Source organism: Pimephales promelas, chromosome 1, assembly GCF_988280905.1.
Source record: "Pimephales promelas chromosome 1, fPimPro1.hap1.1, whole genome shotgun sequence".
NCBI lineage: Eukaryota > Metazoa > Chordata > Actinopteri > Cypriniformes > Leuciscidae > Pimephales > Pimephales promelas.
The window spans coordinates 7334220-7359773 of record NC_142769.1 but is presented as its reverse complement, the minus strand read 5'-3'; the positions used below and the strand labels follow the sequence as shown (position 1 = coordinate 7359773).

Sequence of the window (25554 nt, the reverse complement as noted above, 5' to 3'; positions counted from 1 at the left end):
ATTTTTTTCACTAAGTTAGTTATTTGATGCTAATGGGGTGTCTCCGAATGACTTAACGACCGTTGGTAACAACCGTTACAGGGAAAATTTGGCTTCATTTTTCTACAGACAAGCTGTCCAACTTTTAGGTTGTGACACGTTCTATACCATCATGAAAATTTTGTGTGACTTGAGCCACAGTAGACCTTGTTTTGGCTAGGACCATACGGGATAGCCTTTGTTGCCCTCATACATCGATGAGCCTCTGCCACCCGACACAGAATCCCTTTAAAATCCATTTGTGGTTTGTCCCTACTCGGTCCATTGTTGGTAAATTCTCATCACTGCTGACTTTTCATACTCAATTCTCATACTCAATCCATGAGTATTGCTGCTTCTGAGATACTCTGTCCCAGTCGCCTTGCCATAATAATTTGGCCCTTATCAAAGTCGCTCAGATCTTTATTCCTGCCCGTTTTTCCTGCATCCAAATCGTTGGTAATGAGAACGGATTGCTTTCTTACCATCTAATATACTCAACACTGCCCTTGTTAGGAGATGATCAATGATATTCGCTTCACCTGAGACTGGTCATAATGTTTTGGCTCATCAGTAAGATTATAATCAAGTACTTTACATGTGTACGTTATCAAGTAGCCCATGTGAGTCAACACATCAAAATAAGGGTGTTTCTGTCATGACAACTCTCTGAGAGATTGACATGGTAATGGATATGGCAATGTTAATATACAGTATTTGGTCTTGGCCTAGTTGATCTGCTACACTGCCAGTCAGCTGCGTTATGTAGATGACGATGCGATCGCTAAAAAATTGTGTAAAGGATGTATGATGACAGAACTTTGTATTTCTTTAAAGAATGACAAACGTAAAACGTTTAATTTGAAACAGTCATGAAAGTGTACTCTCTTTAAATACACTTGAGGGTCCTTTTATTTCATTAATATTAAAGTACTGATTTTAAAAATATATAAAGACAACGGCTCATATGTAGGCAGCTCCAAGTAGTAGTAGTGCTCCTTTCAGTTCAATTTAGCTTAGCTCATTTTCTTTAGAGAAGCTAAATTTTTGAGTTGCTGTAGTCCATCACTAGGCTTGTTCCATTACAAAGAAAACATCTCTTTTAAGGCAGTCTCTTAGACAGCTCTCAGAGAAAAGCAGACTGAATAATGGCAAAAGGAGACATGTTTAGTCAGACTCTGCAGCTCTATATTACAGCAGAATAGCCTATATGTCAGAATTTCTCAGTCTTTCTAAGCACATGATTGCAAAGAATTGCTTTAGAGATCATCCATCTCCAGCTGAAATCTTCAAACAAAATGACATAGATGAATGTATGTGTTGGCTTTTCGTTGTCATTATTTTTTCAAAAAAGGCTTTCGTTTCATGTCTTCTTTTCATGTCACAAGGTCATTCGGGAGCCATTCACGGTTGTTTTGACGCAACCCTCTCCTAGTAATTCCGGTCTTGAGTGTGTTTGTGAGAGTATTGTTTGTCCCGGATAATGCTGAGGGAAGAAAGACCCGTCCTTTGTGTCTACTCGCCATCTGTGCTTCATTAGTGTTTCCTATTTGGCTGCTCTTTCAACTTTTCAACTTGAAAAGCCTTTCATAAAACACCCTGAATATAAATGTGGAGAGGGAAAGTCATTTTTACTGGTGGGTTTACCTGGTTATTAATTGTGTGTACCTCATTACACACAATATAACATATATTTATTCTGATGGTCTAACTAGTACTTTCACATTGGCTGTTTCCATCCAAAGTTGCGAATGTAACTTGTGCACAAAATCGATATATCGCATAGAACAACACCGTGTTCAAGAGAATAAAAAAACGTCACTTCCTGGGAAACTGGCCCAAAATATCTGTAATTTCCCCAAACCAGTTCAACGGAAACTCCGCCCCACAGATAATTTTAAAGATTTCATTGGTCATGTCAATCACAGTGGTGATTACCTACACCAAATACTAATCTCTCAGGGTTACATGACAATGATGCTTAAAACTGAGAAGAACATTTGAGTTTTCCGTACAGACATTGTCAAAACGATCCTCATCCACACGGATCTGCGAAAAAACGACTAAAAACGCTGTATTCTACCGCCAGGCCATTAGATACCGATGAAACACTATAGACTGAACACATAATACACATGTGCATGACGTCATCGTCTTCAGAAAATCGTGGGTTTGCCGTTTAGACAGAGACCGTTTTCAAAAACGTTCACTTTGAAATCCGTTTTCAAAAGTTTGCGTTTTCAGGCACCAGCATTGTCGTTTAAACGAACGGCCAAAACGCATAAAAGTTTTACGTTTTTAGTTTAAAACAGTGTCGTGTAAACAGCCTCTTACTCTTCCCCATCACCCTTACCCTTAACCAAAGAAATTAGCTGTAGGGAGGGAATTGACCCTTCGCAGGGAGCTTGATTGACAGGAGATCTGACCAATCATACTTCGCCATCTGCCATTTTGTCCGACAAAGCAGTCAGGAGAGTTCGTAGATTAACATGAGAGGATTTGAACTTGAAAAACGGAGTGCACTGACGCTGATTTGTCACGACACAATAAAGTGCCACAAAACGGTATTTATTGTGTAAATTTCTTTTAAAAAAATGACCAAATTTGAAAGGTGAGACTTTGTTTAATATGTTTAATATCAAAATAACCTGCTCTGTCCTGTCTGTCAGCGTGTTGTCAGTCTGCGATGTATTTTTCACTGCGTTGAGAACATGGTGTGTGTGTGAGAGCAGTGTAGCTTGTCGGACATAGCGACAGTAACTAAGGGGGCGGGTCTTTTTGCGAACGGTCAATTCCGCTGTACTGGTTTATTTAAAAAATCACACCAATGTGATTGGTTCACTGTTTAGACCAACCACATGCACTGTTGAGGCAAAGTCATGCATTTTTTATCAAAGTTTACAAGCATGTCTTCTTTTTTTAATGCAGATTTTTTGAATTTGTGTGTATCTCATAGCTGTCAACATTTGGTTTTCAATATCCGAGAGATTTGTGCGGGACCGTTCGGAGTAATGGGAAGGGGATGGGATGGGATGGGATGGGATGGGGGGGATGTTAAGTTTTCCGCAATTGGGTTATAGGTTGCCAGGTTGAGATGACAAATGATTATTTATTATGATTATCCGATTATTCATAAAGGAGTTTGCATAAAGGCCATGCAAATTAAGAGAGTTTCCCGGGAGAAATAACAAACCGAGAGGAGTCTGGGAGATAGGGTTAAAAAACAGGAGAAACATGGGAAAAACGGGAGTGTTGACAGGTGTGGTGTATCTTAATGTGTTTCCAACCAGTGTTTTTTTTTTTTATTTTTATTTTTTTATGCGATATCCCAAATTTAGTATAAAAATAGGTTGATGAACACATAGCTATTGATGCATTGGACAACTGTGGCTGCCTCATTCTGCCTGTAAACCTAGGCAAACAACACAAACCATTCATTCAGAGTGTGAAAAAGTATAAAATCAGTCACCAATTGTCTCAGGTTGATTCAACCATACTGGAAGCAAGCGAAGTGCACGGTAAATGGGAAATGTGATGTCAGGTTTGGTTGGTGTTGAAGCTTGAGCCGCCGTTTCTGGCTGAAAAGGAGACAAAGAAGATATTCGAAGCTCATTTTATTAGCATCTAAACATACGCCTCACAGCAGTGACCTATAATAGAGACCGAACACCTCTGAAATGGGTATTGACGTTAATAGTTAGTGTCATTACAGATGAAAAGGGACAGCTATTTGCCCACATTGTTGCCATGTGCATAATAAGAAAACAGAACAGCTGGATTGTTGATGTAACTAACAAGCATATAAATGGCTTTGGAGTATGTAGGTATTAGGGCTGTCAGTTTCAAAGGGATTGTTTACTCTGAAATGAAAATTCTGTAATTATTTAGTCACATCTCGTTCCAAACTTTCTTGCTTTTATGTAATAGAAAAGAAGATCTGTTCTGTTTTGCTAACGATTGACTTCCAAATTATAGACAAAAATACTGATACATTCCTTAAAATATTCTCTTATTTTATATAACACAGTTGGAAAAAACAGTTTTTGAGCGACGTGAGGATGAGTGAAGACTTTAATTTTTCATTTCTGGGTAAACTATCCCTTTAAAACAGACTAAACTCAGGATGTGCCTAGTGCCATATATGTTCTGTAAGTACTTATTTAAGTCAGCGAGTCAAGTAATCTGACCTCGTAATGTAAACATGAAACCGGCTGTTAGCTGTCTACTTAGTATTGTCATCATTGGACACGTCACATGAACTTTTCACTATTAGTAAGGTTTCATTCTCTGATCATTTATTCATGTAAAGCCTAGTCAATATGCTAAATAATTCTAAGTTCTCTAAATTATCAATATGATCAAAAGCATGTTGTGTTTGTACACAAACATGCGCCTTCTGTCCTGTGTTTGATAGTTTAAAGTTTTTTAGCAAATAAAAAGCCTGTAGTATCATTCTAATATTGTGGTACATGTGTCTTTTTCCTGTGAAATCAGATGCTGATTTGAATAAAGTAAACTTAAGAATAACTTTTATATTGTTAGTATAATATTTTAAGATGAACACTTACTAACTGTAGCAACGTACATTTACTTGATTAGCCAAGTAAATGACAGTGATTTACATTCTTTTCATCTTTTCGGCCACATAAATATCAGCATTTGCTCAAAATTAGATATTTTTTTCTCAGTTTGTGCATCTATATACAATATATATATATATATATATATATATATATATATATATATATATATAAAATGACACATATCTGCCATAAAATGCTTTTGGTTGCAGTTGAATTGAAGCACTGAAATTGAACCTTAACTCAGTGTGGTTGTCTATCTATCACTTTCATGTTTGCTATTTTCTGCGCCATTACCTGCTAAAGGTGTCTGATGTCATTTGTGTTGGTAAATGAGCAGAAAACATTTTCAAGTCCATCTTTGAGCAGCAGCAGATGCGTTTTTGAGTGGTTCATTACAGCACATCTGCACATTTGTCCATTACTGCCAGTGAAGTTCAGCAGGTGGATGTGATGGGAGGGGAAATGAGCTCGCATTACAGCTTTTAAATCAGCACTGCCAAAACCAATGAAATATTCAATAAACATTTAATTGGCCTTCAGAAGCATTTGTTGCCTGAGTTCTTTAAACTTTCTGATTTCCTGGTTGTCTGCATGCCAGGCATAATGAGAACATGAGCAAACGTCAACATTTTTAAAATTGTAAAAAAAAAAAAATTTTTAAAAATGATGGTCATGACAACCTGTAAATCTTGCACAACACACACAAGGATTCCAAAAACTTTGTACATGAAGAAATATCCAATGGAATTACTGTATAATACAGTATTATATTATAACACCGCTAAAAAATCATTTAGAAAACTTTACAGCTCAAATGACACGCATGCGAATTAAAAAAAATAATATAAGCTTGTCACATAGATTGATGTTGTAAGCGCCTGACGATATAGTAAGCATGGTTTTATTTTGTTTCTGCAAACCGAGCGATGCATCAGGGCTAATTGACAGCAAAGCACAGATGTTTTCACCAGAGTTTAATGGAATACTCCAGCTTCAACAGAAGTTAAAGTTTTTTTTTGCTTTTAGTATGAACATGTTAGTCTTGTAAGCTAGTGTGCTCCAAAACAAAAACTTTGTATTTAGAAGATATGAACATTCAAAACTTCTGCCAATATGGATCACTCTGCACTTCAGCTTCTCATCCGATTTACTGTCCAATCAAATGCTCTCTAGAATCTGAAGCGTCCCACCTGCATTATAAATAGACGTTGAAGCTGTGGCTAAAATCGGTCACTTGTTTACAGTACACATTTACTATTTTCTTCATGGTGGATAGAGAATGATTCGGGCGATGTAAATACGCTTTCCATTGGGGCGAATGAAGTCTGGTTTTTACAAGGTCCAGAGCAACGACAGCACAAAAATCGATGCAGACCAGAAAATGTAACGGACCCATTTCAATTCTTCACAGAATGGTATTTTAAAGCGATATGGAGGAGATTAGGAGTACTGTTAGAGATTAGGAGGAAACTGAGGTTTCACCGAACTCAACGACACTGGCTGAGCTGTGATATAAACAAAACGCTGTTGGCTATTGAAAAAAGGGGGAGGAGCTGTTCGATATGTTGTGCCCTGTGAGGGACCAAGCAGTCAAGGGCAAAGGACACAGGATTTCCAACCAAAAATGTTTTATTAAATACAGTACAAAAAATAAAGTTACAAAATCAAAATAGTTGAAAGAATGAATGAAAATAAAGTCTGGTCTGGGCCCATAACAGAACAGAACCCTTTGGTCTAATAAAACATCGGTACCTAGTCGACCCTTCTCTGAGATTTGTTTTCATGATAATCGAATGTAAACTGTTTTGTCTCTGAAAACAGGGGCATTAACAAAGTAAAAAGAAATCCCTAGTTAATACCACTAACAAGGCTCAAAATAGGCCCACACTAACACAGTAACATAATGAGGGTCCGTACAGCCCCTGCGTCATTGTTTCTAAACTCCTCCATTTTGTTCCATCTTTAAAACGCCCTCTGGAGATTCAAAACGCAAAACGGAACTGTAGCGTTTCTAAACTTCTCCGTTTTAGGTCTTTTTTCTGCTTTAGTCTGGACGGGAGGTGCAAACATAGCAAAAGGTCTCCGTTTTTAAACGGGACGGGACCTGCGTCCCAGGCCGCCTCAGGCAGACCTCCACTTTCCACATGCAGGTACTTAAAGGTGGAATACCTAAGATTTTTGCATTAAAATATCCCAAAATCACAAGGCCAGTGTTATATATTTAGTTAAGATCATAACTTGCAATATTCCAAATGTTTCAAACAATGTTTAAATCGTGAGAAAATTGAGATTTTAACCAAGGAAATGGGGCGTGTTAGCTGGGAGTCGCCAGTCAATCCCGTCATATCCGCGTTACCTCGGTTTCCGCTCGTACTGCGTGTAGTCCTGGACAAACGCGGAAGTTGTAGTTGTGCGTTAGCATCTATCAAGCAACAAACGTCAGCTTGTTTCGCGCATTTGTTATGGAATGGAGCACAATTATTCTTTAGCGATTGCACCTGGTTCTGTCTACAAAGACAAGTCTCATAAACGCAAACGTCAACGAACGGGTCAACCAAACAACCCAAGAAGAATTTGGGACAAGAGTAATAAAACCAGCTCAACATTGGTGTGGCATTTCCTAAATGGAGAGAATTTCGTGAAAAACTAGAAAGAGACGCTGATCTTGCATGTGTTTTACTTGACAGATGAGTAACACCGTGTTCTGTATTCAAATTTCATGTCAGTAAACGATGCAAAACAATTAGTATTATTGTTAGAATGTCTTGTTGTCTATGCATATGATGTGAAAAATCGTAAGGTCATATTCACCGCGAATACTTCTCGGAATGTGAACTGTTGGCTGTATCTTAGAAAACGACGTTTATCTGAAAAGTGTTTCAACCATCCCGACTCTCCCCTAACATCTGTGATAATAACTAATTTACTTTTAAACCTTACTTTTCTTGCGGTTATTTCAGGTTAATGAAAAACAAGCATGTCATTAAACGCAACAGTTATAGAAATCAAACTTTACCTCATCCATGACAACTAATTTTCGATTCCTGTCTGACTGATTTATCCACGGTGGAGTTGAAAACAACCTTTCCCATCATTCCGCGTTCCTCCACGGCGTCATCAAGCAAAGCCGTTGTTGTTGTTTTGAATGTAGCGCCCTCTAGCGGCATAAAATCGTAGGTATTCTAGCTTTAAACTCAAAGAAATAAACATTAACACAGTATACCACTGACAACTAGAAAATGTGCTCCCAACCTTGTCATGTAAGATACAAGTGTAAATGATAAAGTGAATGTAATGAACCAAATCTGTGTCTGGCGTTATTATGAAATGTATATAAGGTGATCTGTAACAAAATATTAAAGGATGTAATGTACTAAAAGGTAACCAACATAACATAAGCAAACAAAAGGAAAATGTGTCTTTTGCATGGGTCAGTTACTGCCTTGCTGTGTGGCCACATGGTCTGCCATCGCATACCCTGTCTTCCTGTTTCAGTGGAAATTACTAGAGCCAGACCGATATTAGGCATTTTCCAAACTATCGGTATCGGCAGTTATAATGGCCAATAAATGAATATTTCAAAAATAAAATAAAAACGGACGAAACATGCTTGAACCATGTCATGAGTGTTGGAGTTGTATAGTTTGTCCACCAGAGGGCACTCTACACCATCCCTGTTGGCAACACTCACGATTGGTCACGGTACATATATTGCTTGAATAACAATTAAAAGAACATCCCCATCAGTTCTCTTAACTCAAATAAGCATGACAAAATTTGTGACTATCATGTCCAGTTTAAAAAAATAAATAAAATATCGGACGATATATCGGAATAGCGGATTTTAAAACCCAAAAATATTTATATTGGTATATCAGCCTTCAAAATTCTTTATCTGTCTGGCTCTAGAAATTACGTCAACACACTGTGTTATGCTGTGTGTTTCAAGCCACTTCAGTGGGCTTTTTAGCTCAACTCCCACTGTATTTGTGGTTTATAATTCTTAAATATTTTTTTAAGGAAACAAGGGACAAGTCAAGGTCAATTGAGCTTAACTTGTACTGACCCCAAAATATTTCTCGATTTCATAATGTCACACCCATTGTGAACCAATGTCTAGCATTTTAATACTGTTTAAGTTTGATCAGTTATTCCTGTGCAATCAACATCATTTTACGCTTCAGTAGCCACTTATATGGTAAGTAATACACCTTCAAGACAGATCATTTTATTCATGTCTCTGTTTGTGGGAGCTTCAATTGCCTCTACTCTTCTGACCTGGTCAAAATCCATAATAAAACAGATTTAAGCAGTGTCTAACGGAGCTCCCGGCTGTGTTGTTTTATGTGTAACTTAGAGAGCGTGCTCGTCGGTTTTGAGTTGTGGCCTCTTTGGACAATGACCCGTTTTTTTCCTTTGTTTCTGAGGCTGCATTTTTGACGCCACGAGTGGGTGGTCATGTCTGGGAGGTGTTGATTCTCTGCGGGACAGAAAGCTGTGAAGTGTCCAGGCTCATAAAACCGCACTTGTCCGGGCTGAGGTGTATATAACATTATAGATGTGGAGAAACAAAGAGAGATGTGATAGGTGGCAGCAGGAAGGAGGAAGTCATAAAGTGAGCTGTAAAATCATGCAGGACTCTAAGGGAAAATTTTTTTTGAATCAATGAAACTATCCAGACTTCAATACTCGATATTTTTAGATAAATTGATATAGTGGTATGCTAGACTTTTGTTGCACATGGGTGAAGTGCTGAAATGTTCCATTTTCATTAATAACGCTAACTACACTGTACAAAAAAGTTGTAAATAAAACATTTATTGAAGCATTGTATGATTTACATGTACTAATTCTTTCCATTTTGTGACGTAATTTTGAGTGAAACTGCTTCTTCAACAAGAAGGCGGGACTTGATTTTTCCGTTGTGCATTGATTGGATGGTTGTGGTTTGCTATTGGTCAATCTCATGTCAGTGACAGATGGCCCCGCCCTCACACCAATAAACATCATCAGAAAAAAGATGAGGGCACATGAATTTTAAGAAATAATGATGTGCACTGATATAATACAGTATATTTATAATACTATATGCCATAAAAAAGAAAAGAATTGTCAATTTTGGTTTCATGGGGAATTTATTTCGTTGTAGTTTTATTTTATTTCTGAGTAAAAACTATTTTAAAGTAAATCCTACACCATTTTTTTCAGTGTAGAGTTTCTAAAGACTTACTATCTGCCTAAATGTACCGCCATGTTGTTAATGTGTTGTAGGTGGTTACTTGGGTGTTGCTAGGCGGCAGTTCTGGCGGTTCTGTAATTGCTAGGTGGTTCTTATGAGTTAAAAAAAGTGAAAGTGACGTAAAGGCCCACTGTATATGGTAACCCATACAGATAATAGTTTGCGCAAATTGCGCTGATCTTGGTAGATTGTGTTGGTCTTTGTGGAAATGATCCATCCTGTTTTGTAAATCTGGCCCCAAAGATTAACCTTCAGTATGAGCAATAGTGATGCTGGGAACCCATAGTAGAGGGTAACTGATAACTTTGGCCTTTCCAGACACCAATAACAAAAAGGCAGAATATAGCTTGATGCACAGAATTATCTTTGTAGACCCACATCTCTGCCAATAATCAATCTTCATCACTCTGATTTGAACCAGTTCTGTATTGTACCATATCAATCAATTTCAATCAAATCAATCAATTTTTTATTTATATAGCGCTTTACAACAACCATGCGTTGATCAAAGCGCTGGACAGAGAAAAAGAAACAACAACAACATTAAACACAATACAAAAAAAAACACTTCTATAAAATCATTTTGCTAATCAGCTGTCAGTCCAGTGTCAGAAGCTGATCTAAAAAGATGGTGCTTCAACCTGGCCTTGAACAAGGGCAGCTCCATGATGGCGCGTAGTTCCAGAGGCAGCGCATTCCATAGTTTCGGCCCCGCTACTGCAAATGCACGTTCTGCCCCGCTACTGCAAATGCACGCATATGGTGATCAGAAGTTCAAGCACTGCATTAGAAAACATTCAGTTCATTTGGGAATTTACTGTGTGACCACTGCAGCATAGAAGCATATGTCCTGTGTTTGACCGTTGTATTTTTGTACAGAAACTGGACATTAATGTCTCTATTTCTATCAAGCAGTTTTTATTTTTAATTTTTTATTTTAGTCTTTTCTTAATTGATCTATTTCTTTATTCAATGATAATATAATTTAATATTTAAAAACCAATGCTCTTTAATGTGTCTCATAAATTAGCCTACACTGTACTGGTTAAACATTTGGAATAATTAAGATATTTTATCTTCTGCTCATCAAGGCTGCATTATAAATTTATCATAAATGCAGTAAAATATTGTGAAAAAGTATTACAATTAAAAATAACTTTTAAATTTTAATATATTTAAAAATGTAATTTATTCCTGAATTTTTAGCATCATTACTCCAGTCTTCGGTGCCACATGATCCTTCAGAAAAAATATTCTAATATGTTGATTTGCCGCTCAGGTATTATCAATTATTGGTGGTGCATAATGTAATGATCCGTTGAAATTCAGTGTCTATGAATGCCACAACAATTCAAGGCGTATATAGGAATCATGGGAATGACCCTCAAGCACAAACGTGTTGCACTGGTTCATATCACATTATCACTGGTCTTTCCCGTGGTAATCGTGCTGAAACTTTTGTTGCACTCCAGAGACTCTACAGGGCAGGCTTTATATGTGAAATGACTTGAAGGCATGTTTTCTGATAGATATAAATCTCACATTTGATGTAAATATGAGCTCACTGTCACCTTCTGCACATATCAGAGTTTTGTTGATCTCAGCAAGAATTTTCCTTAGAATGGCAAAAATGCATCATGACCGACTCGACTCGCCTTGTTCCTGCATTGATGGAATGATATCAGGCATAAAGCATCCTTATGTGTTAATAATCTCACCTAGACATTGTTTTAAAGATGAATAGTTTGTCTCATTAAATTTGAATTTATGTTCTGGACATTTTCCCTGCATGGCATGTTTAATAGTTACACCTATCCCATGTTAACCTATTAATATTTAAGAATGAAATCCAAAGACTTTATGAATGAGACCTGAGACATCATTGCATGTATTATGTGCATGCTGAATGATCATGCAACACTGCACAAACTGCATTTTTCTCATGGCCGGGCCAACATGCAGCATGGTATCATGTGAAATGGCTACTTATGTTATTTTTTGGTGGATCTTTAATTTAAGCTGAGGTCTTTATTAATGACTACCCTCATGATGACCACTGCGGTTACCACCAAGACACATCTTTCAGAGTGATGACTGCCCTGTGCTGCAGCTAGACAGAAACTCAAGGGTCTCACCCCATCTTTCAAAAGAAGTGTTTTCTTCTTACAATCATTTTCTATTTTGCTGAGTATCAAGGACTTCTTCTGAAATAACTGAAATAATTCTTCTGTTATTTCATTAGTCAGCAACGATAATAGTCACCAAGTTCTTTGAAGTACACTACCGATCAAAAGATTGGACCAAAAAAAGCAAAAAGCGTACTTTTATTTTATCAACCAGCTTTATGAGATGCATCCTGGCTGGGATGCTTCTTTTAAACATTTTGAAATAATTTTTTGGCTGCTTTTCATTCATGATCTGATCCAACGTCCATTTAAAAAGAAAATCTAAAAATCTATTTTAGCTTTTTTTTGCATTCATTTGTACATTCTTAAGATATGAATTTAACACCGTTGTCTACAAAAGTATTTTCAAGCATTTAAGCATAGATCAAAAGATTTCTATCATAATAATAAAACATTTTATCAAGCTTTTCTTTTGTCTGAGCTTTTTTTAAAAAAAATCTAAAATTGTTTTATTTTGTTTGTATTTTTTTACAAACAAAACGACATTTAATTTATGCAGAAACATCTCTATAAAAAGATTTTAAAATATTTTTTTATTGCTCAATCATTTGACTAGTAGTGCAAGACTATTTTATATTTTTTAATTTTATATATAAAAATCAAAATACTTATTTGCTTTTGATAAATGGATGGGATAATAATGATTTATAAATAAGTGGAAATATTAAGATAAAAGGTTGATGGTGCATGTCGTTTAACCCTAACTTTATTTAGTTGATTTCATGATTTTTTCCGTTTTTCTCTTTTACGATCATAAACAATGTAAATGGCTGCACACTTTACTGACTGATAAAGCACTGAGTGTGTAGCCTTCATGGTCCTGATTTAAGATCAGATGTATTGACCTCATCTGCGGCCCTCGAGATCACCTCGGCATCTTCCCACAGGAAATTCAATCTTGCTACATAAGCGTACGTGTGTTGAAGGGAAGGCCACACTCATTATCTGTAGTGCAGCAATAGGCATGTTTTGTCCTTAATGAGAAAACATGCCATAAGAAACCAGATTACTCATTGATTATTGGACCTTGAGATACTTTCTGAATTGCTGTTTTGTAAATCTTCATCGTACTGACAAGTGAATTTTTTTCGTATTAAAAGAGAACCTAGAATGTTTTTCATTTTCAACTTTCTTTATTGTGTAGTGTAATGTTGTTGTTTGAGCATGTAAAAGGTCTGTATTTTTATAAAGCTCAACTTCATTACAAAGGGAGTTATTATGCTCTATATCAATAAAGGGTTAGTTCACCCAAAAATTAAAATTCTTTCATACTCGCCCTTTGTCGTTCCAAACCCGTAAGACTTCCGTTCATCTTCGGAACACAAATGTAAATCTTATTGATGAAATCTGAGAGCTTTCTGTCCCTCCATTGACAGCTACGCAACTACCACTTTGACGCTTCAACGTTCATAAAGAGATCGTAAAACTAATCCAAATGAATTAATCAGTTTAGTCCAAATTTTACTGCAGTGACACTACGAGGCCTGATGTACGGAACAGAGACATTATGTCCCTCCAGCCACAACCTTGAACTCCCCGATATACAGTATAGCCAGGACACCATCTCAGCTCCTCAGCACAAACACAAAAAGTGTATGCATGCCGCCATCTTACATAGTCGCAGTGTTGTAGTACTCGAGATTCGGACTCATTCGGACTCGGTCTCTTGTCATGGACTCGTGTGCATTTGGACTCGGAATTGACTCGTACTCGAACATTTTTTTTTTTTTAGGACTCTGACTTATTCCTGAGTCCACTCGAGTTCAATTCAAAATATTTTTCATGATTATTAATGTTTGTTAATAAAATATTTCTTTAAATTGATTGACACGCCCAGTGATTGGTGATTTTCTAGTGCGCAACTGCGCATGACAAATTGTAATAAAATTACTTTAAACACCACCTACTATGTGGCCTTTTTACCCTAAACTGATCATATTTGTTAAACTCTAAGTAAATTCAGTAAAAATAAAGGATTTCTCTAAGTAAATAAAAGTAAATTAGGTAATCAACCCTCACTGGTCTCGGTCTCGACTCGGACTCGACTCTCTATGGACTCGGTCTTGACTCTCTCTGGTCTCGGTTTCGACTCGGACTCGAGTGAGGTGGTCTCGACTACAACACTGCATAGTCGTATGTGCGGAGGAGTGGCTTGGCCAGAGGAGTGGCTAATTTCATTGGCCGTTTTCAAAACCTCAGAGCTGATTGGGGCTCCCAAGTGAGACCCCTAATGGCATAACGTCGACATGACTGACAGAAAGGGAATCTTAATTCCAACAAACATTCGCAAACTTGCATGGTTCAGCTCTCGAGCTGTGGTTAGAAGCATAGTTTCTTAAATGACGTGGACTTACAGTAAATAGGTCATGCTCTTGGGCACAATAAGCAAGCTAACATTCAGTACATTCTATGTTCCCTATTTGAACGATCTAAGCGCATGGTCTAAAGCGCAGGGCGCAAGCACACTTAGGCTCAATCCCAATTCACCCATTGGCCCTACCCCTTGTTTTCGAGTGTACCAACGACTGACAATCAGCGCAGCTGCTCTTAACTTTGAGGAAACATGATAATTATAAAATTCCTTCCTCTAAATGTATGTCTTTTCTGATTCGGAAAGATAATTAATTATACAATTTCTTAATTTAAATGACTATAGTATTATTATAAGAGTAAATAAAGTGCATGGTGATGTCATCTGGCACTACATTTTAAATGTTTAACCGTTTGCGAAGCCATCTCGCCGGTGATTTGCGATGTATTCTGTGAACTTTCTCGTAGCCCTCCGTTTCGAGGGCTATGTAGCCCTACCCCTTGATCTCAACAACAATCGGGGCAAGGGGTGAATTGGGATTGAGCCTTAGGACGTGTCCGAATCAATTTTTACTAGTTGATTGGCTGGAAAAATTGTCTGCGCTGACACAAAGGGTTGTCCGTATTCTCTTAAAGGGTTAGTTCACCCAAAAATGAAAATTCTGTCAGTATTTACTCACCCTCATGTTGTTCCAACCCCGTAAGACCTTCGTTCATCTTCGGAGCACAAATTAAGATATTAAGATCGCTCCTGCATACTAGTCCATAGACTTCTTGAGGGAATGACACTTGCTGGCATCGAAAAGTCATTAAAGACATCGTTAAAATAGTTCAAGTGACTACAGTGGCTCAATCTTAAGTTTATCAAACGACGAGAATACTTTTTGTGCGCAAAAACAAACAAAAATAACGACTTTATTTCAAATATTCACTTCCTTCTCCATGGGCCTGTAGTCAGTTAACGTAGTGTGATTGCGTAAAGCTATGTCACACGTAGGCTCACTATTGGCCGACGCTGGTCATGTGTGTGATGCGTGTGACGTACAATAACAGAAGCTTGCACTATTAAACTAGTAACCTGACTCGCGCAGAGGGAGAAATAAACGAATAGTTGAAATAAAGTCGTTATTTTTGTTGTTTTTGCGCACAAAAAAATGTTCTCGTCGTTTGATAAACTTAAGATTGAGCCACTGTAGTCACTTGTACTATTTTAACGATGTCTTTAATGACTTTTCGAGGCCATCAATTGTCATTCCCTCAAGAAGCCTATGGACTAGTATGCAGGAGTGATCTTAATATTTTAAATATCTTAATTTGTGTTCCGAAGATGAACGAAGGTCTTACAGGGTTGGAACAACATGAGGGTGAGTAAATACTGACAGAATTTTCATTTTTGGGTGAACTAACCCTTTAATGAGTAATGGGTGTGTTTTGGGCATAACGTGCAATAAACCAATCTCATCTCCCATTCCCTATAAAAGCCAATTGCATTCACGGCATGGCGGAATTTGCAAGCGGAAAAACTGAACGCTTCTCTAGCGAGGAAAAGGATCTGCTTGTGCGCGGACCAAACGCATTATGGATCCGTTTAGGCGCACGTTACTTACACGCTCTTTAAATAACAAAAAAAAATTATAATGCGCCATTGACTTTAGACCAGGTTTTGTTGTTCAATGACGCAGTCACTTTTTAAAGTGTGGCGCAGTCTATTTCAATTGCTTCAAACATACCTCGTTTTCAGACCAGCACAAATGGGCGCTAAACAACGTGGCGCAGGATGTGAAAAATGATAACTGCGTCGGGCTGAAACTTGCAAAAAACACTTGTATGACAGCCGTATATCTTTCATTGTATATACGTTTCAAGATATATTTTAATGTGCCAACAGTTCCTGCTGTTTTTGAAGAGTGTGCATTTGCGTAAAATGCGTAAGGGAACTACAATGAATCAAACATTGAATAAAGCAAAATGACTCAGTGAAGTAGTCATTATGTGCCATGATCATTACTGCAGCATCTTTATTGCTGAAGTTTTACTCTTCCACCTTAGGGACTGTTCGTTATTTATTTAAGGGGCCACCGGAGGAGATTTGAGATCTGTAGTCAAAAAAGACTTGACCCTCCCTTCGCCAGCAATATTTTTTTCTATGACCCTCCAAAATGATTGTGAAAAAAGGCATGACCCTCCCCGATAATGTACTGATTATTTCTGTACTGGTTTGCGCTTGGCAAAGATGTTCAGATAGCCATGATAAACGACTAAACTCCTGCTTTCTCATCTTACTAGGGCTGTAACGATAGACCAAACCTACAATTTGGTTCGTATCACGAGTTTTGATTTAATTTTTTTTTTAAATCATGTTTTCGGTGCTGATGCAGTCAGTGGTGACGCGTTTATGTAACATATAATTTTGCGCTCAAGTTGAAAGGCATTTTGTGCATAGTAAAACATGTCTACAACATTTATCAAGTTCACTCAAAATTGTGCATCCATTTATTAATAATTATGATACTAAAATCATAATAAAGTAGTATGCTTCCCTTTCAATAGTCCAAATTCACGGCCATTTTCATCTTTGTGGAACGTTTGAAAGACTTTGTCGTATTTGAAACAATGTGGTTCAAACGACAATTTCAAGAAACGGTCGTGACTAGTTGGTTAGTTTCTCCAACGATGCATCATGCTATGGTACACTCTTAGAAGAAATGGTTCTATTTAGAACCAGAAATGGTCCCATCCCCCGCTTCATATATGGAACTCCAAAATGGTTCTATATAGAACCATTTTATTTTGGTAAAAGGTTCTATTGGCCAAGTACGGAACCCCAGGGTTCTATATAGAACCCAGAGGAACCCTTTTTTATGAGTGTATAGAACCTTTTAGGGGTTCCAAATACATAGCTCTGATAGAACCTTTTAAGGTTCTATAGAGCTGGTAAGTCCCGCCCCTTCAGCTAGCCCCGCTGGACCTCTAGGTTGAAAAATCGTCAATGCAAGTGAATGAGAGAAAATAATTATTTTCTAATCCCGTTTGAATTTTGCAATGAATGTGAACATATGTTTTCTCTAAATTTTTTCTATAACGTTTCGTGTAAAGAATGCTACAATTTAGCGGGTAGAATTTTCATACGGTTAGACTTTGTGTGAGAGCACTTTGTGGACTACAACTCTTTCGACGTGTTTGATATACATCACACCCACCAGCCCACGGATCCCGCTAAACATGCCTGTGTCTTTGGTGTGCAGTACTTCACCGCCTTCTTTCAGGGAGAGGACAAACTAGTGCGAGCGTGGTGAAAACCGTGATTTGTGGAGGGAAAATGTGTTATGCGGCGACGTCACATATGCGACGTGTAGTCTTTCTCGTTATGTCTATTCCACAACTGCTAGCCAAAGAATCATACAATATACTGTCAAACTCGTTACATGAGAAATTATATTTAAAAAATTCACAGACAACATGTGTTACATTCATGGCACATTTCTAACGCGATCAGAAAATAATTATTTTCTCTCATTCACTTGCATTGACGCTTTTTCAACCTAGAGGTCCACTTGGATGGGCGGGACTTACTAGCTCTATATAAAACCTTTTCTTCTAAGAGTATAGTTAATGAGTAAGTAACATCATTGTAGGAAAAACACACCCCACAAGACCTTGTAAAAGGGCATAATAGGTCCTCATTAAGGTCAGTGAACTGGTTTAATGTGGAAATAGGGCTGTATTGCCTACACTGCAGGCATCTAATGTCTCCACAAAGACAGTAAAACCTCAAATCACCTACATTGTGAGAACCAGCAAAATGTACCCACAAGGATACCATAAGCCAAGTCTTTATGAAAATCAAAGATTTATGTGATGGTTGGGTCGAGGTTTAGAGAATAGAAATATAATTCGCTCAGCAGCATTAAAAAAAACAGAAGAGGTCATCAAGTTATTCTAATAGACTGACAAAGCTTAAAACTGATCCTGGATCTGCACGAAACTCAAACTACAAATCCATGCATCCTTTGCTTCATGAACTCATGCCAGCATGCCGCCGCCCGATGCTCCGCTCCACCATGGTTACTGTGTTGACACTCACGCTGTATCTCCTAGGTAACGCTTGCCTTCCGAACGGCAGCAGGTGTGGTGTTACGGCACGGCTCAAGAAGCTGTTCATATGCTCTTCTACCAAAGCACCATCCACCAGTACACAAAGCAAGTCCTCTTTCAACACAAGTCTGCAGCATCTTTCCTCAAACAGATTTCTATCCGCGTATTTTGTCCATACTCTTGTGAAATAGAAGTGCGCTTCATTGTTTGTGAACTTATAGTGTACGTCATATATATATATATATATATATATATATATATATATATATATATAATATATATATATATATATATATATATATATATATATATATATATATATAATATATATATATATATATATATATATATAATATATATATATATATATATATATATATATATTAAATATATATATATATATTTTTTTTTTTAAACTGTACTTTCAGATAATACATTATTGAAATAAAAGGCCACTTATGTGTATTTAAAGAGAGCACACTTTCATGAGTTTAATACACTTTGTAAGGTTTTTTTTTTCATATTTCTTAAGTCTGTGTGATCATAAATGAGTATGAAAGTCTATTTTGCTACTATGGGAAAAAATGGGTTAAATCATTAAATATTTTGTTGAAATTTAAATAATAACACTTATTTTGATTTGTTGAGTAAATGTAAAGTACATGTGTATAATAACTGTGTATTTTTATATCACATTTAATATATTTGAAATGTTCTAAATGACTTAATTACAAATGTGTAATTACAAGTATATTTTCAAATGCATACAATTTTCAATAGAAATGACATGTAAGAATAATTTTAGTTTATCATAAATGCTTATCAGTACATTCAGCAGTACACTTTCACCATAATTCAAATATAATAGAATTATGTAATTGCGGGTGATGATGTCCTGTTGAATTAATGTAATGTTGAATCTAATGAAAATATATTATAATGACACAGATAAGTAGGCCTATATTTTTTTAAAGAGTAAGCCTCTTTTTAACACTACACTGTAAAAAAATATTGATGGTTTAACTAAAGAAAGTAACCTGGTTGCCTTAAAATTTTAAGTTCATTGAACTGGAAAAAGTGAGTTACAATGAAGGAGAATGATTTAATCATTAAAAAACTCAACATATTATGTTATCTGAACTAAATAAATTATTTAAGTTGATTTGACAAAAGAAAAAATGTTGTGATTACTACACTGTAAAAAAATATTGTTGGTTTCACTTAAAAAAGTAAGTAACCTGGGTTGCCTTAAAATTTTAAGTTGATTGAACTGGAAAAAGTGAGTTAATAGAATGAAGGAGATTAATTTAATCATCAGAAACTCAAAATAATAAGTTATCTCAACTAAATAAATTATTATAAAGTTGAATTGACAAAAGAAAATATTTTGTGATAACAAATCTTGAAAATATTGTTTTACAGTGCATGCACTCTTAAAAGCGTACTTGTTTTTCACAAGTAATGTCATTCCTTTCAGTTCTTTTCTTTTTATTTAACTTTTCTTAACCATTTCATGTTTGAAATGGCTTCTCTGTATCTCTCACTCTTTTCATTATATTTTTATGACATTCTGCTAAGTATCATACTGAATATGTTATAACCGCTGAATACCCTCTCCAACAATGTAGATAATTCTAAATATCAAAAGTATTGAATTCTTGAAGTAGACTAGCAAATGCGAAAGGTCATATTAACTGCTCTATTTTGTGTCAAACACATTTAGATGCCAACGAATGTTGTTGTTGAAATACATATGCATCATGTTATGAAACGGGGCTGTTAGCATGATGTGGTAATGATGCTACGATTAGTCTGTCACACTTGATTGCTATACACCCAGAGGGACACTTCTGCGATGAGAAAGGGATGTTTATATGTGTCAGTTCTGTTTGCCAAACGGTTGACGAGTCGTCTTCTGTGGATCACAGGGTCATATGTCTGTCATTTGTCTTCCACGCTTCAGGTGTCAAAAGTAATCACTGCGCCTTCCTTATAGCCACCATCACATCCCATTGATAAATGTTTTATTGGCTCCTGCTCCACAGTGATTATTTTTAAAGATTATTTAGCCTTTAGGGGTGTAATAATGTGTAAATCTCAGTCACAGGTCATATCAGATGCTAGATGATCTGAGCTAGAGAAACGCAATGTCCGAAAGGGGTGCTCAACTATAAAGATAGCAATAATGATAACTGTATTTACATCCACACCAATGAATGATAACGGTCTTACTCTAAGCTCGTGGTTATTGCTGGCCATGTTTTTGAGGTTATTGCATTTACACGGCTTTAACCAGCAAATGTCCTCATCATGCTACTGTATGTTTTGAGTGAAGTTAGTGTGATTGATCTAATAATTTAACAGCGAATTCAGATTACGTAAATTTGTCAAAATAGTGGAATAAAAGCAACATCTTGCAAAGGAAGCAAGACCATTTTGTCCAAGCGAAACAATACCCACTTCTACGATTATTCAGAGGGTATCAACAAATGTTTTTCATATCCATTATAAATGCACAAGCCCTTAAATTACAATGAATTCTGATTGGCTGTCAGTGTTTTATCATTTAACAGCTGGAAAAAAAATCGTTCTGAAAGTGATCCCAATGATATCGTACAACGTTACCATTATAGTGGTGTGAACTGTGCTATTCTTTAATTTTGAAACCTATTTTTAGAACTATATATTTATCATTATCTTCCTTGGTGTGAAAGGGCTTAAATATGAGCTGAAAGCTTTTTTAGATTTAAGGCTAATAGGTTGAGACACCAAGACCTGCTAAGATACTTTGGACAGATGGAAAGTCCTAGAACAGAGCTGAAAACATACTTTGGATATTTTGAGGTTTCATCTCAAAGGTTGATTTTTACTTTTAAAGCTACACTGTGTTACTCTTTTAGTTTATTCTTAGCTAAAAACACAGGTCTTTCAAAAATATATGTGCTCATTAATGTATATTTACTTCATTCAAGTAATAAAGTATTCTCGTGAGTGTATAATATGCCATTAAAAAATACATACGGGTAAGGGGTTCTAATGTCGGTCGCCATGTTGCCCCTCCATCTTGAAAGTACATTAGCCAAAGAGGGACATACCCGTTAATTCAAGCTTCGCCTTTCGCGTTTACGTTTGAGTTAACACTCATGGACGAGGTCGAACTGGAAGCCATGTTAATCTTGGACTACATTGGCCACCGTAGGAGTTAAAACGAAATCGGAATTGAGAGGAACAGAAACTAATATTCACTGGATGGTCATATACCTTTTCACCGCTAGATGGGGGTAAAAATCACACTGTGTAGCTTTAACAAATCAGTTGAAGTGATTCAGTAACTCACTCATAAAGACTGGATGTAACTGAATATGCATTCTTGCCAACTATATAGTATGTGAAACGAGTAACATGTCCACAATTCACAGTTTTTATAAAGTAAAAAAAAGGTATCACTAGCACTGAGATTTTAAAGTTTGCATCCAACTTTCGCACTGAGGCCATGGAAGAGGATTTGTGAATGCCTGTGAAGCCTATGACAAATGTAGTACGCCCAGATTACATTCATACTACACTCATTTATACTATATAGTACATACTTTTTAACAGTTGCAAAGTAGAAAAAAAGTATTTGAGTATGCAATTTCAGACATAGTCAGTCACTTGTTTCATTCATGAATGAATCAGTGTTTTTTTTTTTTGACAAATTGGTTAAAGTGAATGATTCAATGACTCACTCATACAGTCACTTGTGGCTTTAGTTGTTAACGATGTAACTGTCATTTGTGTTTTATAAGTACTAATGTAGAAAAAAATATATATTTTGGATCTCATTCAGTGTTGTACATCTAATATCCCCTGTGAAATATAAAGTCCTCAATTGTTTCGTCATTATTTGGTACACTAATTATGAATTGAAAGAAATGCGATTAATGCTGTTAAGATGAGTAGTTGAATCATAACCCGGATGTTTTGTGTTTCTTTACAGATAGTGTTGAGGATGAACTGGAGCTCTCTGCTGTACGGCATCGACCAGAAGCTTTGGAGCTGTTGGAGGCTCAAACGCGTTTCTCACGCAAAGAGCTTCAAATCCTCTACCGGGGCTTCAAGAATGTGAGTTAATGCTTCTAACGGCATATCTGATATTAAAATACAAAGTTTGATGACTATTTATTCTTTCCTCAATTGGAATTAGATTGCATTTAGTTTTCCTTTTTGAATGTTGGTTTGATGTGGAACATGCCAAACTTGGCAGGAAATCTGTCACGCTTGCTACAATAATCAGGTCAGGAAAGGTCTCTAGAGTGTCCCTGAGGCATAAATGTCCTTTGTTACCTCTGGTGCACAATGTAATGAGACATCACCGAATTAACTTGACCCAAATTGTCAGGTGACAGAGCATAAGAGTGGCACAATGGTCCTTTATTATCAGACTCTCAAGGGGGGAAATCAGAATTCTTCCTTAAGACCACACACACACTGCTGACAGGTGATGACTACACAGTTTTGATAGCACCCTGTTTTATCGTTATAGTGATGGCCACTTTCGAAACACTGCTTTGTGAAGCTTTAAAACCTTTGCGAATCAATTGTTTCTAACCTGTTATTCAGGGCAAATTCACATCATTTCAGTAAATGAGGCTTCGCTGTGTCATAACTGTTTCGAAATGTTTCACAATTTCAATGGTTCGCCACTAGGGGGCAATGATCTATGTGAACCAGTTTCTATATCAGTTTCTGATTAGTATTTTAGTCCAGATTAGAGCTTCAGACTGACAGCAGTCAAGTTCTGGACTCCACAGCAGCTTTCATTGGCCAAGAACTGACATGTAAAGCAACCAATCACTGTTCCACGTCATGTTTAGAGGTGTGAAAATGTAACGTCGATGTCCTTACAATAACAGATCGGTGTGTAAAACACTTGGAAGTAGTTTAAAGAGTCTATGCTGCGAACTTTATAGACTTGACATACATTTTTAAATCCAGCGTTTAGTTGCTACTGATAAGCGCTCATTGTCACAGTTGTAAACACGACAGCCTACTTTTTCCATGAGGAGGTTTGCCGTCACGATGCCTCCTGCGTTTTAAAGGCCGCTTAGTGAAGCAATGCTATTCTGATGTTTATTATTTCTTTTCATTGAATTTGCAGCGCACCAAGTCAGCCAATTTCATTAATCCACATTGGCGCTGAAAGCTTTATGCTACGATCACACCGGACGCGAATCGCGCGTCAAATTCGCGCCTGACTCGTCTAGTTTGACGCTTGACCACTTTGTGTTAATTCGCGTGTCAAGAGTGAATTTGACGCGTGTAAAAACAAAAGTTTGAAGCGAAATTTACGCGCGTCAGAATCGAAATCTGTTGGCGGCCATTGTTTTTATGTCAACCGAGCATTCATCGAGAGAGTCACCGCTCTGTATTTACTCTGGAGAGCAGAACAGTGGCGTGGGGGATCATCGTCGCCGTATATTTGTGTCCTCCGGACCCTTCTGAGGTGAACCGTTTGGCTAGTTTCACCATTTGCTTGCTCCACTTATGCACATATGTTGATTGTCTTTACATCATAATACTATTTCATATAATCTAGATATGGAATGAATAACATTCAATACAAAATGAACATGTCTCGTATATAGAAATAATGTTTTAAATGATAGAATATTTGCTTTTGTTGTGCATAATCCCACCAGGCATTTAGTCATATTACAAAATAATTTATTGAAGCATCCAGACACTTCACCACGTGAGCAAGCAGCTAGGCTCCTGATTGGTTAACGCACCGCGAATTTACGCCAAAGCTCAGATTTTTCTTCGGCAGACGTGAATTCGCGTCAAACGCGTGAATGCACAAATGGCACTAACTAAATCATTCGCGCGTAACGCGCTTAACGCACCAGACGCTCAATTCACGGCATTCGTGCGAACTTGACGCGCGAATGAGATGTATTCGCGTCTTCCGCGCCGCAGGAATTTTTACGCGTGTAACGCGTCTTTGCATTGACTTAACATGGAAATCATTCACGCCTGACGCGCTATTCGCGTCCGGTGTGAACGTACCATTAGGCTACAACAAGTCTTGAGAGTTGCCACCATGGCAAGTGACAAAAAAGCGTTCTAGTGTTGGAAATGTACAAATCTTTTCATCCAGAAATCAGAAGTTACCATGTGAGAATGAAACTAGAGTCTGTTCTTGCTTCAATATCAGGCTAACTTGTAATCTGTAACCCATTACATTTCTATAACCTTTCCAACGCTATTAATTTTCCAATATTGTAAATGTATTGTAAATGTTAAATCTCTTTGTTGTTTTTATTTTTTCCCGTTTAATATCACCTGACATTTCCACTTCACGTTTCTACTCGTTTGATTTTTGACTGTGAAGTATTAAAACCCTTCAAAATAGATTTAATTAGTAAATCATTGTCAAGGGTCCTGTTCCAAATGCAGCCCCAAGGCCTCACGTGATTCCTCTGACTCCACACTTTGATGATGTTATTGTAGAGCTGAACAAAAGGGCATATCAGGGGCATATGAGCTCCTTCTGAAACCTAAATTGTCCACCCTAGTCTCGTGAAGTTCACACACACGCAACAGCTATTGCAAGTCTGCAACTCCTCAAGTGTGTCATGTGGGACAGGCCTGGTTCACTACAGCTTGTTATTCTTTTGTTGATGCATTGCTTTGTTGGTCCATGCTGGTTTCACCATCACATCCTGATTACAAAGGAAAAATACACAACGTGAATAAAAAATTGGCACTTGTGTCCATGATAACCTTTTGAACTGATTTAGTCAGACCCTTGGCATTAGAAATAATTTTCTCTTCATCTGTTAACATCTTTTTCTGTTTTTTTTTTTTTTTTCAAAGTACCAGTAGTAGTCAAAGAGAAAAGATTTAAAAATGTATTTATTGGAAACAGCACTGCTTTTTATTACCACTCCTTAGTTCTCATTGTTACTGGTACTTTTGTTTACTTGTTTTATTGTTTATAATAATGTTACACAATTGGGTAAAAAGTATTTAAGAACTGTGGCAGAAATCATCCATTACGGTTCAAAAGTTTGGGGTTAGTAATATATATATATATATATATATTATATATATATATATATATATATATATATATATATAC

General features: G+C 36.8%; 1 protein-coding gene across 7 annotated transcripts in view; it reads left to right on the top strand.

Moving 5' to 3' along the window:
- kcnip4a (potassium voltage-gated channel interacting protein 4a) overlaps window positions 1–25554 on the top strand; it is a 216254-nt gene that overhangs the window by 173388 nt on the left and 17312 nt on the right. For 6 of the 7 annotated variants that reach the window (XM_039669728.2, XM_089121755.1, XM_039669727.2 and 3 more), the window contains one exon: window positions 22411–22535. In XM_039669728.2, coding sequence (XP_039525662.1) covers window positions 22411–22535 — 125 coding nt within the window. Of the gene's footprint in view, window positions 1–18434; window positions 18537–22410; window positions 22536–25554 lie in introns of all 7 variants that reach the window. The other variant, XM_039669724.2, reaches the window with a different exon arrangement.